Raw genomic sequence first — 11,856 nt, 5'->3', positions numbered from 1 at the left:
GCTTGAGAACACTGACTGTTCTCATTCATGGTTTGGCGCGACATTTACTCCGTACAGTTGAAATTGTTGAAAGGCATCTCCCTTGCATCCAATCATAAAATACAGGCTCTTCCCAGCCACCACACTCTTTTTCGATCTGAAGATTCCGGCACCCCACAGGTCATATACGAACCATGTGGATTCTCTCGTTCTGGATTTTCCCCGTGATATCCGGGTGTATGTGGATAGGTAAGGATGGAAACACACGAAGAATTGAGCTTGCCTTACTAACAGCCTTGTAGCTACACTAGTAGCCTTGCTGTCAAGATGGGCGGTGGATGGAAAGCCACATTACACCACTATGAGCGTTGAGGCCACCATTCCGTAAGTAAAACCAATGAACCTGCTCTCCGCCAACATAGACTGAGTCAAATTGAACAACCAGTTATATTTCCCACATCGGAGCCGAAGGCCTCAAACCGCTCTTCATTGCAGGCAGTGTCGTAACAGTCGTATTCATGGATCTCGGTCTCCTCTCCGAGCGTTGGCTTCGCCATGCCGGCCAACTTGCCCGAAACAAAGGAAGGTTCGACAAGACCTGTGCTGTTGGATCGATCTTTTTCTCGATTGCCGGGGCTTTAGGTCTCATTCTTCTGTCCATCTTCGACACGAAAAACCACCACAGCCTCCACCACGGGTTCTTGGCTATGTTCATCGCGAGCTATGTCGTCTGCGCCATCCTGGTGTGTCTGGAATACATCCAAATCGGCCGATTCTACCACCCACAAGCCCGGATCTTACTCGTCAGCTTCGGCATCAAAGCGCTTTTCGTCGTCTGTGAACTCGCCGTTGCGATTGCATTTGGCGTATGCATGAAAGTCGGAAATAAGAAGAACGCATCGGCTGTTCTGGAGTGGGGTAAGTTTCAACCCTGATTATTGATTGTGCAGAAAGAAGCTAACTTGAGCAGTTGCCGCTCTCATATTCGCATTCTTTGTCTTTTCCTTTATCATTGATCTCCTGCCATCCGTCCGTACGAAGCGACACGTTCCTCAGGGTGAAAAGTATACTCGGCCACGTGTGGAGGATGTTCCAGTTGACTTTTAGGTCCAGAGTACAGTTTGATTTATGCAATTAATTCGTATTTATAGGTAGATACCCGTGGAGGTTAGCATAGATATTTGCCAATAAGAGACCCGTCTTGGACATTGGCCACATGTGGTGATATCATCCATTCTGGGGAAAAAGGAAGAAAACCCCGAACCTTCGGAAAAGAACATTGAACAATTTCACTAATTTCAAGCAAATCAATAAATCCCTGATGATCAACATGGGTTTCTTCAAACATCCCTGTGGCACAATGTCAACCATCGCCCATATCATTCAATGCGTCAGTTCATTGATCGTTCTCGGGATCACAGCCTGGGCAGTCCGCGACACCAAGACCCTTACAGTGATCTTCCCCTTGGTGGTGGTACATCTTCCCAGATCTTAATATCTTAATCTGTAGAAATTCCTAAAATCCTTACAGGCGGTCCTCACCCCAATTGTCTACGCCATAACACTAAGCACCAGCTGCATTTCCAGAGGCCATAGATGGCATGTTCTCCCTCTGCTTCTGACCGACGCAGTAATTTCTTACCTGTAAGCAAGACAATGTGAAGCATCCTCATGTTTATAATAGTGAATGCTCACTTCCCATCTAGCTGGCTCACTGCATTCATCTTCCTGGCTCTGAATTTCAACCAGGTCAGCTGCACCGTCCACCTCTGGAACAATGAGACGGTGTGTAGCCGGAAGTATGCGGTTGAGTCATTCAGCTTCATTGCATTGTGAGTGACATCCTTTTGAATACGAGGATCCATCAGCTGACTGCATGACAGCTTTACTACAGTCGGGGCCATGGGATTCGAAGTTTTGTATACTTACGTGCCGATGAAAGATACCTCAATGCAGGAGAAGGAAAACGGGGTTTCGAGCTTAGAGCATAATCTCCGAGGTGCTGGGGTGATGACCCCTTGAAAAGAAATTGCCTGCAAATACTTCGTAGAACGTCCTCCAAGGCGTAAAATCCTCCAATTATATAACGATTGGCAATGCCTATTGGAGATGCATATAATACAGTATTGTACAAGTAGTCACCAAAACTCAAGCCCATTCGCCCTTCCTCTCAAATGGCTTTACAAATCCAGTGGCCTCCATAGTAACCTGTAGAGTCGCCATATCAATGGCAGTGATATGAGCTTCGACCATGCAGAAGATATCCAGCTTATCTTTATCTGGGAAATCCTGTGGGATGGTGACCGAGCAGTTCACGCCAAGATTGGTGATGACGCCGGAATATTCCTCGTCCAGATGTCTAGGCTTGGTGCGCGGCGTGCGTAGCAGACATGGGAATGTGACGGGGAGATTGCATTCGGAGAAGTAGAATGCGCGGAAGAGGAGCATACAAGCCCAATGCTGTGATGAATATCTGTCGAGATTTCTGAGACGTGTGCGCAGGGGCTGGGAGTAGATGAGGTGGGCGTCGATTTCGGATTTGGAGAAGGGGAGGAGGGAGGTGGGTGTGGTGTTTGTGTCATTGGTGAGTTCAGTAGCTGTCTCTGCTGGATCTGTCTCTGCTGGATCTGTCTCCACCAGATCGATCTCTGCAGGATCCGGACTATCAACAAGAGCATCAAACTGACGGCCGTGTTCATGCTCGAAACGCAATGCTGCCTCGATCTGGTAATGCGCAATAACGTCCGTGTATCGGCGCAGCGGACTGGTGCTCTTGACGTACGTATCCAAGCCCAGGGTGTGGTGCTTAGTTGGAACCGTGGAAGAGTAGGCCAGCGGCACGCTGAGCTCATAGAAACCCTCACCGCCGAAATTGGCCAAGTTTTTGTTGGTGACGCGTCCGTACTCCGGGTCATACCAGGTGCCGTCGTAGACAACAGGTATATTGCGTGCGGCGCAAAATTGGCCGGAGACGTGCCCGGCCAGATTCATGATCAGGGAGACCAAATTGTCCCGGGATTGGTCACGAACGTCGTATGGATCATAGGACTGCATGTTCAGCCGGATAACTGGATCACCGAGATAGTGACGTCCGGTTGTGGATTGTAAATCGTACGCTGGCATCGGGGCGTCGCCTGACTGCACTGAGACAGAAAGATTTGGGCTAAGAGGAGTGAGGTCCATGGCGCCGTTCTTTCTGCGTGTCTGGCGGAATGCAAGCATGAGTTGACGCATGATGTGGAATCTATCTTTGTCCTCGGGCCGCAGGTCTTCTTGAATTGTTTTACCCTGTGGGACTTGTGGCTCGGTGAACTTGCCCCCTAAGGTGAGGGGTTCCAACTGGTCTTCGGAATCTGGGTCGAAGAAGTCGCGTAGTGTTTTGTGGGTGAGATTGATGACATTGTGAATAGTCCCGTTCTTGATCTCACTATCCAATATCTCTCCTCGAAGATTCATCTTCGCACTGAATGTCAGTACCGGCCGACCAGCCGCCAGACTGAAATGGGGCTCAGTGAGAGATTTGGGGAGCATAGGATAAGTGCGTTCCGGAATATAGGTGGTGAAGAGTCGTGAGGCTGCATACTGGATGATAGGGTTGTCATGCTTAATAAAGGCTGTTGGATTGGCAACGTGGACATGAACCCAGAATGTATTGTGAGATCCTGGGATGGGCTCCAGCGATATACCGTCATCAATTTCTTGCGCCGTCACATCATCCACACAGTAGACTGGCATATCTCCCCAGTCCTTCCTCAGGTGTTGCATGGAGTCCTGCAACTGATCGGCAGTGAGCTTACTGCAAGAGTCCTCAATCTCTTCCAATTCCATGTCCTTTGCGAGAGAGATCCCATGCCCAGGAAGCATTAGATACTGGTCAAGGGGTAGAAGGTTCTCCCAAGGCGCTATGATGCCAATCTCCTGCAACAAAAGACGTGTTGAAGCCTCACTAAGACCAAGAGTATTGTACATCCCCGTGGCACGCATGATATGTGTTGCTGTTGATCTTAAAGTACCCGACGGCATGACAATGGCAGGGACCGAGTACAGCTGTAGATATTCAATGATCATTTGGTCCTCTGCAGTGAATTGTTCGGTGGGGAGCTCGCGGAACACTAGCGGGTTTCCATCCTGACCAGGCGAATACCTGTTAGAGGATGGTCCCACGCTGGACATAATAGTTGGAGAGCGGAGTCTTCTGCTAGAGCGGATCAACCGCTGTGCTTTGCTGATAAATCGGTGCATAGGGTGATCTTTGGACCCTGGGGTGTCTTTGCGCATTGTGGCACGAACACAGTGTTCTTGGTGTTCATGAGTCCAGTCCACGACCTGTTTAACAACCATGGCGATCCGTTTCGGCTGCACGATATACATCCGGCTGAACAAGGAGCTGCCATCTTTTTTGATGAGGAAAGGATGCCGGCGAACAGCTTGATGAACAGCAAACATGTTGACGCTAGTCAGCTCAGATTCCTCAATGCCAAGAGCAGTTGTTGTCAATTCTTCAAGGCTCATGCAGCGAACTTCGGTATCGTCTGCCACCTTATTATGGAGATTATCCAATATCTGGGAGTTTTCTCTATAGAATTTCAAGACGTGAGTCGTGAAGTTGCCCATCATTCTCAGAAGAGGAGCGCCCAGTGGCCTCGGAAGACCTCCCTCGGGGGCCAGCTGAATATCTTGGCTTGCGATAGCCTCGCCATCGGGGAACCATGGAGTGAGAGGCTCGACAAGTTCAGTAGGCGCAAATCCCTTGATAACATAGTCGAGCTCCGAGTTGGAGCAAATGCGCCAGTTCCCGTTGCCATTATAGAACTGTTTTTGTTTGTGAACAGACCGCACGTAGATTCCATAATTAAACACTCCGTCAGCGTTTAAGCGGGCGATTAAGTCGCCCTGCTCGAGGTGTTCACCTTCGAATTCATCTTTATCCATAGCCTCCTGGTTCAGCCTGTTCGGGTCACCCCAAGAATCGATTGAGTCGCGGCCGTTAGGCATTGTGCCAATCGATTTACCCGGTAATTCCAATGGTCGATGCTTGGAGTCAGATCGGCGCACCGGGTCCAAATCATTGGGGTTGGTATCCTGCCATTTCTTTAGGTACTCTCGAATGTCTCCATGCAATTCCAATTGGGACCGAAGGAAAATATTGCTATCGATGGGAATTCTTGGCGGCTCGTCGAGCTCAGCTGTTTTCTGGTTGGGGTAGAACAAAAGTTAGCGGTGGATATCAGCCTCTTCCTTAGTGACATACCTCACTATCGGCTGGAACGGCTTCAGCTCCCAATGTCCTCGTAGAAGACAAAAAGCGTCGCCCCCCAGATAACACTGGAAGGCGAGTGGCAGACGCGGTCGACGTACATTCTGCTCGGTTCTGTCGCCATGTGCAGAGCACAGGTGACAAATTTGCACCAGATAGCTTCTGCAAAGCCCTTATTCTTATAAGTGCCATTGTCAGAGCTTGCGCAGAATAAATGCGCCGGTGGCTCGAAAACCAAGTATATTCTGCCAGCAGTACCCATACCGCCCTTGGCGGTATAAAAATTGTCCCGTGATTTTGGAGCCTGTTTTGACCAATCATATCACAGAACAGAAGTATATAATCCGGTTTACTGGGTGAGAACCTCATTTATTTTGCGAATACTAGAAGAGTAGTCACCAGATTTAGATTGAATCTTAGTTGGTATTTCTCTATTGCAATATCCGTCATCAGAGGTCATGAAGTAATAACAAATCCATATTAATCGGTCCACGGGTGTCACGCAGTCCATTTAGGTCATAAAATACAAACGTATAGATCCACCCATAGCATAGCCCATATCCTCCGAGGACAATCAACGGCATTCGATTGTGTGGCAAAAAGCCGTGCTTGCTTCCTATCACAGTACAATATTCCCGAACACAATGCCAACTAGTAAAATGTTGTGGGTATACCCAGTACATCTTCAAACCACTGGTCATTCCCCAAATCCATTGACTGCATCCAGGCGATCTGATCTAGATTTGGAATATGATGGTCGTGACCGGTTGCGTCAGGGTTACCACTCTGGCACGGCGTAGTACCCATGTCTTGTAACTCAGAAACCATGGTCAATCGAGCTTCAGCCCACCGCCGACATTTGGTCAAAAGCTTAGATAAAAGCTTGAGCAGATGGTCATCGCATTGCAGTTCCTTGCTGCTTAGATCGAGCTTCTGAAGCATACAGTCCATTGCCGATGTTAGGTCGACTGTGTTCCGCACCGCCTGGCAATCCCATTCTGGGTCTTTGAGTGTTGATAGATATTTCAAAAGTGTGATACTCAGAATCATCTGTGACCAAAAGTGAAAGGGCTGTCCAACGAGTTTCGGGCAGGGGATTCTGTAGAACTCGCCCAGCCACGACTTGATATTCTCAACCGACTGCCACAAACACTCCAGGCGTTGAAAATCCAGTACCATCCCACCGTCACCAATTCGTCCAGATTGATCGAGGGCAAGACAGTCTCGACTTATAGAATAACCGAGCTGATTTATGTATAAGCCGACGTATTGAGCTTGTGTATTGAGTATGTCTGTATGATAACCCTGGGTTTTCTCCCAGGTGAAGATGTCAGCAACCGCAGCCGAGATAATCTGCCAAGTTGTTCACCCAAGAAATCACTTACCTATCTGGTGGAGATTTGGGAAAAATGAAGATCTTAGTTCATGCAGCTGCGTTCGCAAAGACTTGAGATACAAGAAGCGAGGAGTTGAGGCCGCCACATGAGCTGTTCCTGTACGAGCACAATCTATCTCGTCCTGTTGTCGAACATAATCCGCTCTTTGCTTTAACAGCTGCAAGCGTACTTGAAAGACAAATACCTCGTCCGTAGGGCATGACTTGCTTAGTGTGATGACTCGAAGCGCCTCTTCCATCTGGGGTGTCCATCGTATAGCGTCTTGACGTCCAAGGTGTGACGAAACACTAGGAATAGTCATAGTGTGTTAGTATGTACCGGTCGTAGGAGAATAACCAAGGTTATGCACACTTGGAGCTCAAAATAAAACAAGCTAGTAGAGCCCTCTGCCTTTCCAAAAAGCCGTCCGGCATTTGATCGTTAGGGCTCTCAGTAGTTTCGTCGGCCTGCCCCTGGGTAATAGACATCATGGCCTGCACATCTGGTGTGGTAGGTTTAAACAGCCGCAGATCATATACTAGTGAAACGGCGAGCATCATCAGACGAGAGATAAGGTCTGCTCTGCCAAGGAAAGCGTCGGTACTCCATGCAAGATAAGTTAATAAGCCGAGCAGCAAGTCGATATTTGACTGGACTTCGAGCAAAGCAGACGTGAATAGTACACGCTTTAGCTCCTCGACTTGAGTCACTCTTTCCTGCGTCGAAAATATGGCAATAGTTTGGATGGCTTGAAATAGGAAAGGCCTGTTTTGGCGCAGATACGAGCTTGTCATGTCTGGAGTAAGATCGATGAAAGGGAAGTACGGCAGCATTCGGGACCGGAAGAAATCGAGCCGTTCGTCTGCTTGGCCTGGATTCGGCGATGATGTGGCAATTGAGTCCATCGCAAATGTCGGCTCCCCACTGATACCCAGCCCTGAGTTGGTGTTAACCAGGGTGCCACTCGAGTAAGACGTGGATGATGAAATGCTGTTTCCATCGAGGATATGAACTGGTTGAAGCGGCTGAAGAACATTGGCGGAAGCCTCGGATGCCCTTTGGGAAACAAATGACTGCATTTCAGATAGTAAGATCTCCATCTTGTCTTCCAGCCGAGCGATGCGCGTATTGGACTCCTCGGCCATCTGAGTATTGCGCTTGCGAACCGACTCTGATGGCTGACATCTTTTCTTGAGACGGAGACATCTGAAAAAATAATCAGCCGAATGTCATCTGATTAAAAGGCTGGTGGTCATTTTGACCTTTCACACTTATCACAATTTGGGGTACGCACACATCGGCTCTTTGCCTTGTAGCAATGCGTGCAAGCTTGGCCATAGGTGCTAGACTGGCCGGCTGGCTTTGATCTCTCCATATTGCCTGGATAAACTATTCTAAAAGAGAGGTAGTGGACGAGCTTCCAAGATACGTTGTTGTTCGAAGGGAACTCCGCCGGTAACTCCGGAGTTATGTCCGTCTCAGACGGATTTGGCCCCTAAGTCCGCACCTGTACTTTTGATCTTGTACTCCGTATAGTAAAGGACTCCGTATAGTAAAGGACTTATTAAGGAATTCTCAAAACGGTCGTGTTCTTGGTTGTTGAATCCGCAATATCAAATACTTACCCCGTGTTTCACAGTTTTCGCGGTGTCCTTAACCAGGTCTACTACGTCCTATATACGAGTACATCAAGACTTGCCCCGTGAGACGATTATAGGAGAGCACTGGGGAAACTACTCATTGTTTTCGCACCTAACTTACGATGGGTGACAATAACTAGACAAGGCAGTAAACGAGCAGTGTAATGTTAAATGGTCTATAAGACTATACACACGAGTCTATCCGGAACAGAGCAATTCTTGAATGAAGACAAGTTAGACAACTCTCTTGTGTGTTGGAAAGAGTCGATGATATCCGAAAGGACTACCATATCGGTAGGATATCAATGCGAAGAAGACTACAGCGATCTCCAGTCCAGTATTAACGAGTGACCTACTCGCCACCCGTCACTACTTCGTCTCTTGCCGATTTGTCACCGCCGTTGGGGGAATAGCTGGTGATGGCCTGAAGATCCTTGACCTTGCGAATATCTTTCCATCCAAGTCCGGGAGAGAATACCAAGATGGCGACACTGACAGCGATACCAAGGTACATCACGCTGTCGATGCTGTTAGCGTAGGCTGCGAGCACAGCAGTTAGCTGAGGTCCCGATACGAGGTCACGGATAGAGCGGACTCCTGCAGCGACGATGGCTTCGGGAGTGTGACCAATTTGTGTAGCACGCTTCTGAAGCTCGTGACGAAGGGTGTTGCTGAAAATGGCGTTTGCGGCGATCAGCGAGGTTGAAGCTCCTATGTTTTGCCAAAATATAATAATAGCCATGGCGAGAGGGATCTGCTCGGAAGGCACGAGGTTTTGTATAGCGATGTAAGGCTAAGGTAGAGCCACAGATTAGCGGATGGGATCCTCTTTTTGCTAACGATTGAACTTACAGCTGCGCCCGTGCAACCACTTGCGACACCGTAGAGAATCTGGTATCCGATCCAACGTGGTGCCGAGGTTGTAGAACTTAGTGTCGACAGGAGTCCGTAACCAATAGCTGATATCGCACCTCCTGCAAGAAGGAATGGAAGATAGTAACCCAAAAGGGAGACTAGGTAGCATCGATGACGGTCAGTTAAAAGGGACCATAAGATGGACAAAGATTAAAAATAACCACCGTAGTCACTTACTCAGAACTCCCGAGACTATAGTAAATATGACCAAGCCAAGCGTGATTGGCAGCATGTGCACGCCGCTCATCAAAGGTGAGTCGTTAAGTATCGATTGGAAGTAAATTGCAATGTAGAAATCAGCCACGAGAACACTAGACAGGCTGAAAAACATCGTCATTGCAGCTGACCAGATGACTCGGTGTTTGAGCATAGCAAACGGCACCATGGCCTCGTCTCCCTGGCGATACTCCCAAGCTAGAAAGAGGCTAAAGACAACGGCGGAGCCAACCAACAAACCGATCACAGCTGAACTGTCCCAGGGGTGTTGATTTCCGCCAAACTGGAGCCCTAGGAGGAACATGACGACTGCAGGGCAAATGAGCATGAATCCTACAAGATCCAGAGATTTGATAGCGGTGCCGAGAATCTCTAGGGGTGGAGTCTTGGGTTTCTTTTCGGGGATAGTGTTGAAGAGAAGGAACCCGCCGACAATAACGCCTAGAGGTAGATTGATGTAAAAGCCTGACACGAGTGACAAGTCAGCATCACGGGATTTTATAAAATAACAGATGGAAAAACGCACACCACCGCCAGGAGACTTTCGTGGTAAAAGCCCCTCCGATTATGGGCCCTGTCGCAAGGCCCAGCTGCCCCATGCCCATATTGAGCCCCATGAAAAGCGCCTGTTTCTTCGTTGGGAGGACTGCGGAAATTGTAGTCACAGCACCGTTGGCGACTCCAGCAGACCCTGCGCCGGCGATCACACGGCCTATGATGAACATGGGCGACGACTGGGCCGCTCCGCAAATAGCAGAACCAACCTCGAAGATAAAAAAGAAGACAAGGAAGCTCCACTGCGTTTCATCAGAGTTTATTTTCTGCGTAGGCCTGGGAAACGTGGTGTACCTTTATAGAGAACTGGCTGTAGATTTTGCCGCTCAAAGGTTGGAACGCTGCACTTCCAAGTTGGTAGGCACCGCCATACCTGGGAAGGATGGATCAGTATAAGGAAACGATACCGGGGCTGGAGATGAGCCCATGTAGACTTACCAACCGACGTCTATCAGCGAGTCGAACTGGGAGGTAATGGCTGGGGTGGCCGTGGATATGACGGCAAGGTCAAGGAAGAATAGGAAATAGGACAGGGTAACCGATGTAAGGATAAGGGTGAGTGGAAGCCCCGTAGGGTAGTTGTATTTGGGTTCATCATCACTAGAGGCACTTTTCTCAGAGCCATCTTGCTTCTCCACCGAGTGGTCCCGCTTAGAATCAAATGAGTTTGTAGGAGGCATGTCCAAGCTGTGGGCCATTGCAAGATGTAAAAGTTGCCCAATATGCTGTCGCTAAAGGGTGTGTGGTGCTTGTAATATAATGCTTCGTTGACTACCTGACCATAATATCATTGGAAGATATATAATAGCGAACATCCTGCATTTATACTCGGAGTATAAAGTAGGACGGAGTCTGACCCCGAAGTCCGAATAGGCCATCCTTAGAAATCCCGCTTATAATCTGGCTCTGACCACATTTATTCCTGTATAGCAGAACGGATTCTGTTTCCTAAATCCTAGTTTTATCTGCCTCATCTGTCTGTTCTGGTTAGGCTAGGGTCTCTAGTTAACCCCGCAAACTCTGTAGGGACAGATTCCGGTCCCCGGGTCGGATGCAACTCCATCTGGGTCAAAGGCCTCATTTCTCATTTTATCAAAATGATATCGAATTCCCAAAAGATTTGCTGTATGTTGTCCCACTATTATGCGGAGACTTGGGATCATAGAGATCATTTCTGGCAGCCTCAGCTGCGACCAGATGGTCGCGCACGTCATGCTATTCCTGTGAGGTTGCTAGCAGCAACCACGAGTACAAGCTGCACTGCAGCTTCTTCCTAGACGAAGACGTCCTTCACCACACGTTCTTCAAGCATGGTCATCGCGAGTCGGCCGCTATGAGTCTCTAGAACCGTACTGTTCTCCAGACAACATGCCACACCATCGAGCAGTCGGGCGACTTTGCAGAAAGCATCACTGCTTGCAGGCCAGATAGACGTGTTAAGAACAGACCCACGTCCATACAAGTATGTGCAGCGACCCCAACCACAGTAGCATCACTTGTCACGACCCTAAGGCGGCGATGGGGGCCGTCAAAGCTTCACCACGGTCGAGTATGGCACCACTTTGTGCCGGCCTGCGTATGGCTGGTGTAAGCCAGCTAACTACAGTGTAAACAAATATCGGCGTGCTGAAGTCTCTGCTTTGTTGTTCGTTAAGGAGCCGTCGGATTTAGTGGGGGAAGTAGCCTCGTTCTCGCCACCATCGCTAGCATTCCCGTCTAGCAGGACTCGGCCGGCACCCCTTATTCGTGCGAACTCGCCGTCCCTGTCGGGCCTTTTCAAGGAAGGGATACGCCAGACCAAGATAATTGGCAACTATGCGTTGCGGTTGAGACACATAGCACTGGAACACCTGTTGGAGACCCTGTTGATTCTCGTGGTCATTTTCCGTGAGAAGCCGCCACCTATCAGATCAGCAAA

The 11,856-nt window shown here is 48.9% G+C and overlaps 5 protein-coding genes across 5 annotated transcripts; 2 read left to right on the top strand and 3 right to left on the bottom strand.

Annotated features, from left to right (window-relative positions):
* Positions 1-173: 173 nt before the first annotated feature.
* On the top strand, positions 174-1,086 carry N7519_006506 (Frag1/DRAM/Sfk1 family protein; the record flags this gene model as incomplete). The annotated part of the gene is made up of 4 exons (XM_057293282.1): positions 174-216; positions 282-363; positions 425-897; positions 950-1,086. 4 exons carry the CDS (start codon positions 174-176, stop codon positions 1,084-1,086), a joined length of 735 nt encoding a protein of 244 aa, XP_057148093.1.
* Positions 1,087-1,300: 214 nt separating this feature from the next.
* On the top strand, positions 1,301-2,001 carry N7519_006505 (MARVEL domain-containing protein; the record flags this gene model as incomplete). The annotated part of the gene is made up of 4 exons (XM_057293281.1): positions 1,301-1,453; positions 1,511-1,623; positions 1,686-1,811; positions 1,863-2,001. 4 exons carry the CDS (start codon positions 1,301-1,303, stop codon positions 1,999-2,001), a joined length of 531 nt encoding a protein of 176 aa, XP_057148092.1.
* A 126-nt stretch (positions 2,002-2,127) lies between these two features.
* On the bottom strand, positions 2,128-5,428 carry N7519_006504 (exoribonuclease II; the record flags this gene model as incomplete). Its single annotated transcript, XM_057293280.1, has 2 exons — positions 2,128-5,172; positions 5,231-5,428. The coding sequence occupies 2 exons, from the start codon at positions 5,426-5,428 to the stop codon at positions 2,128-2,130; spliced, it is 3,243 nt and encodes a 1,080-aa protein (XP_057148091.1).
* A 1,546-nt stretch (positions 5,429-6,974) lies between these two features.
* Positions 6,975-7,757, bottom strand: N7519_006503 (uncharacterized protein; the record flags this gene model as incomplete). The annotated part of the gene is made up of 1 exon (XM_057293279.1): positions 6,975-7,757. The coding sequence occupies one exon, from the start codon at positions 7,755-7,757 to the stop codon at positions 6,975-6,977; it is 783 nt and encodes a 260-aa protein (XP_057148090.1).
* Positions 7,758-8,604: 847 nt separating this feature from the next.
* N7519_006502 (MDR family MFS transporter) lies at positions 8,605-10,636 on the bottom strand (the record flags this gene model as incomplete). Its single annotated transcript, XM_057293278.1, has 6 exons — positions 8,605-9,045; positions 9,105-9,265; positions 9,345-9,848; positions 9,910-10,180; positions 10,233-10,311; positions 10,377-10,636. 6 exons carry the CDS (start codon positions 10,634-10,636, stop codon positions 8,605-8,607), a joined length of 1,716 nt encoding a protein of 571 aa, XP_057148089.1.
* Between the last annotated feature and the right edge of the window lie 1,220 nt (positions 10,637-11,856).

Source organism: Penicillium mononematosum (genome assembly GCF_028829835.1).
Source record: "Penicillium mononematosum strain IBT 11891 chromosome Unknown utg000003l:1.0-8172316.0:1.0-8177699.0, whole genome shotgun sequence".
NCBI classification, from domain to species: domain Eukaryota; kingdom Fungi; phylum Ascomycota; class Eurotiomycetes; order Eurotiales; family Aspergillaceae; genus Penicillium; species Penicillium mononematosum.
The sequence above is the reverse complement of the archived record's forward strand: the minus strand, read 5'-3'. Positions and strand labels throughout refer to the sequence as shown.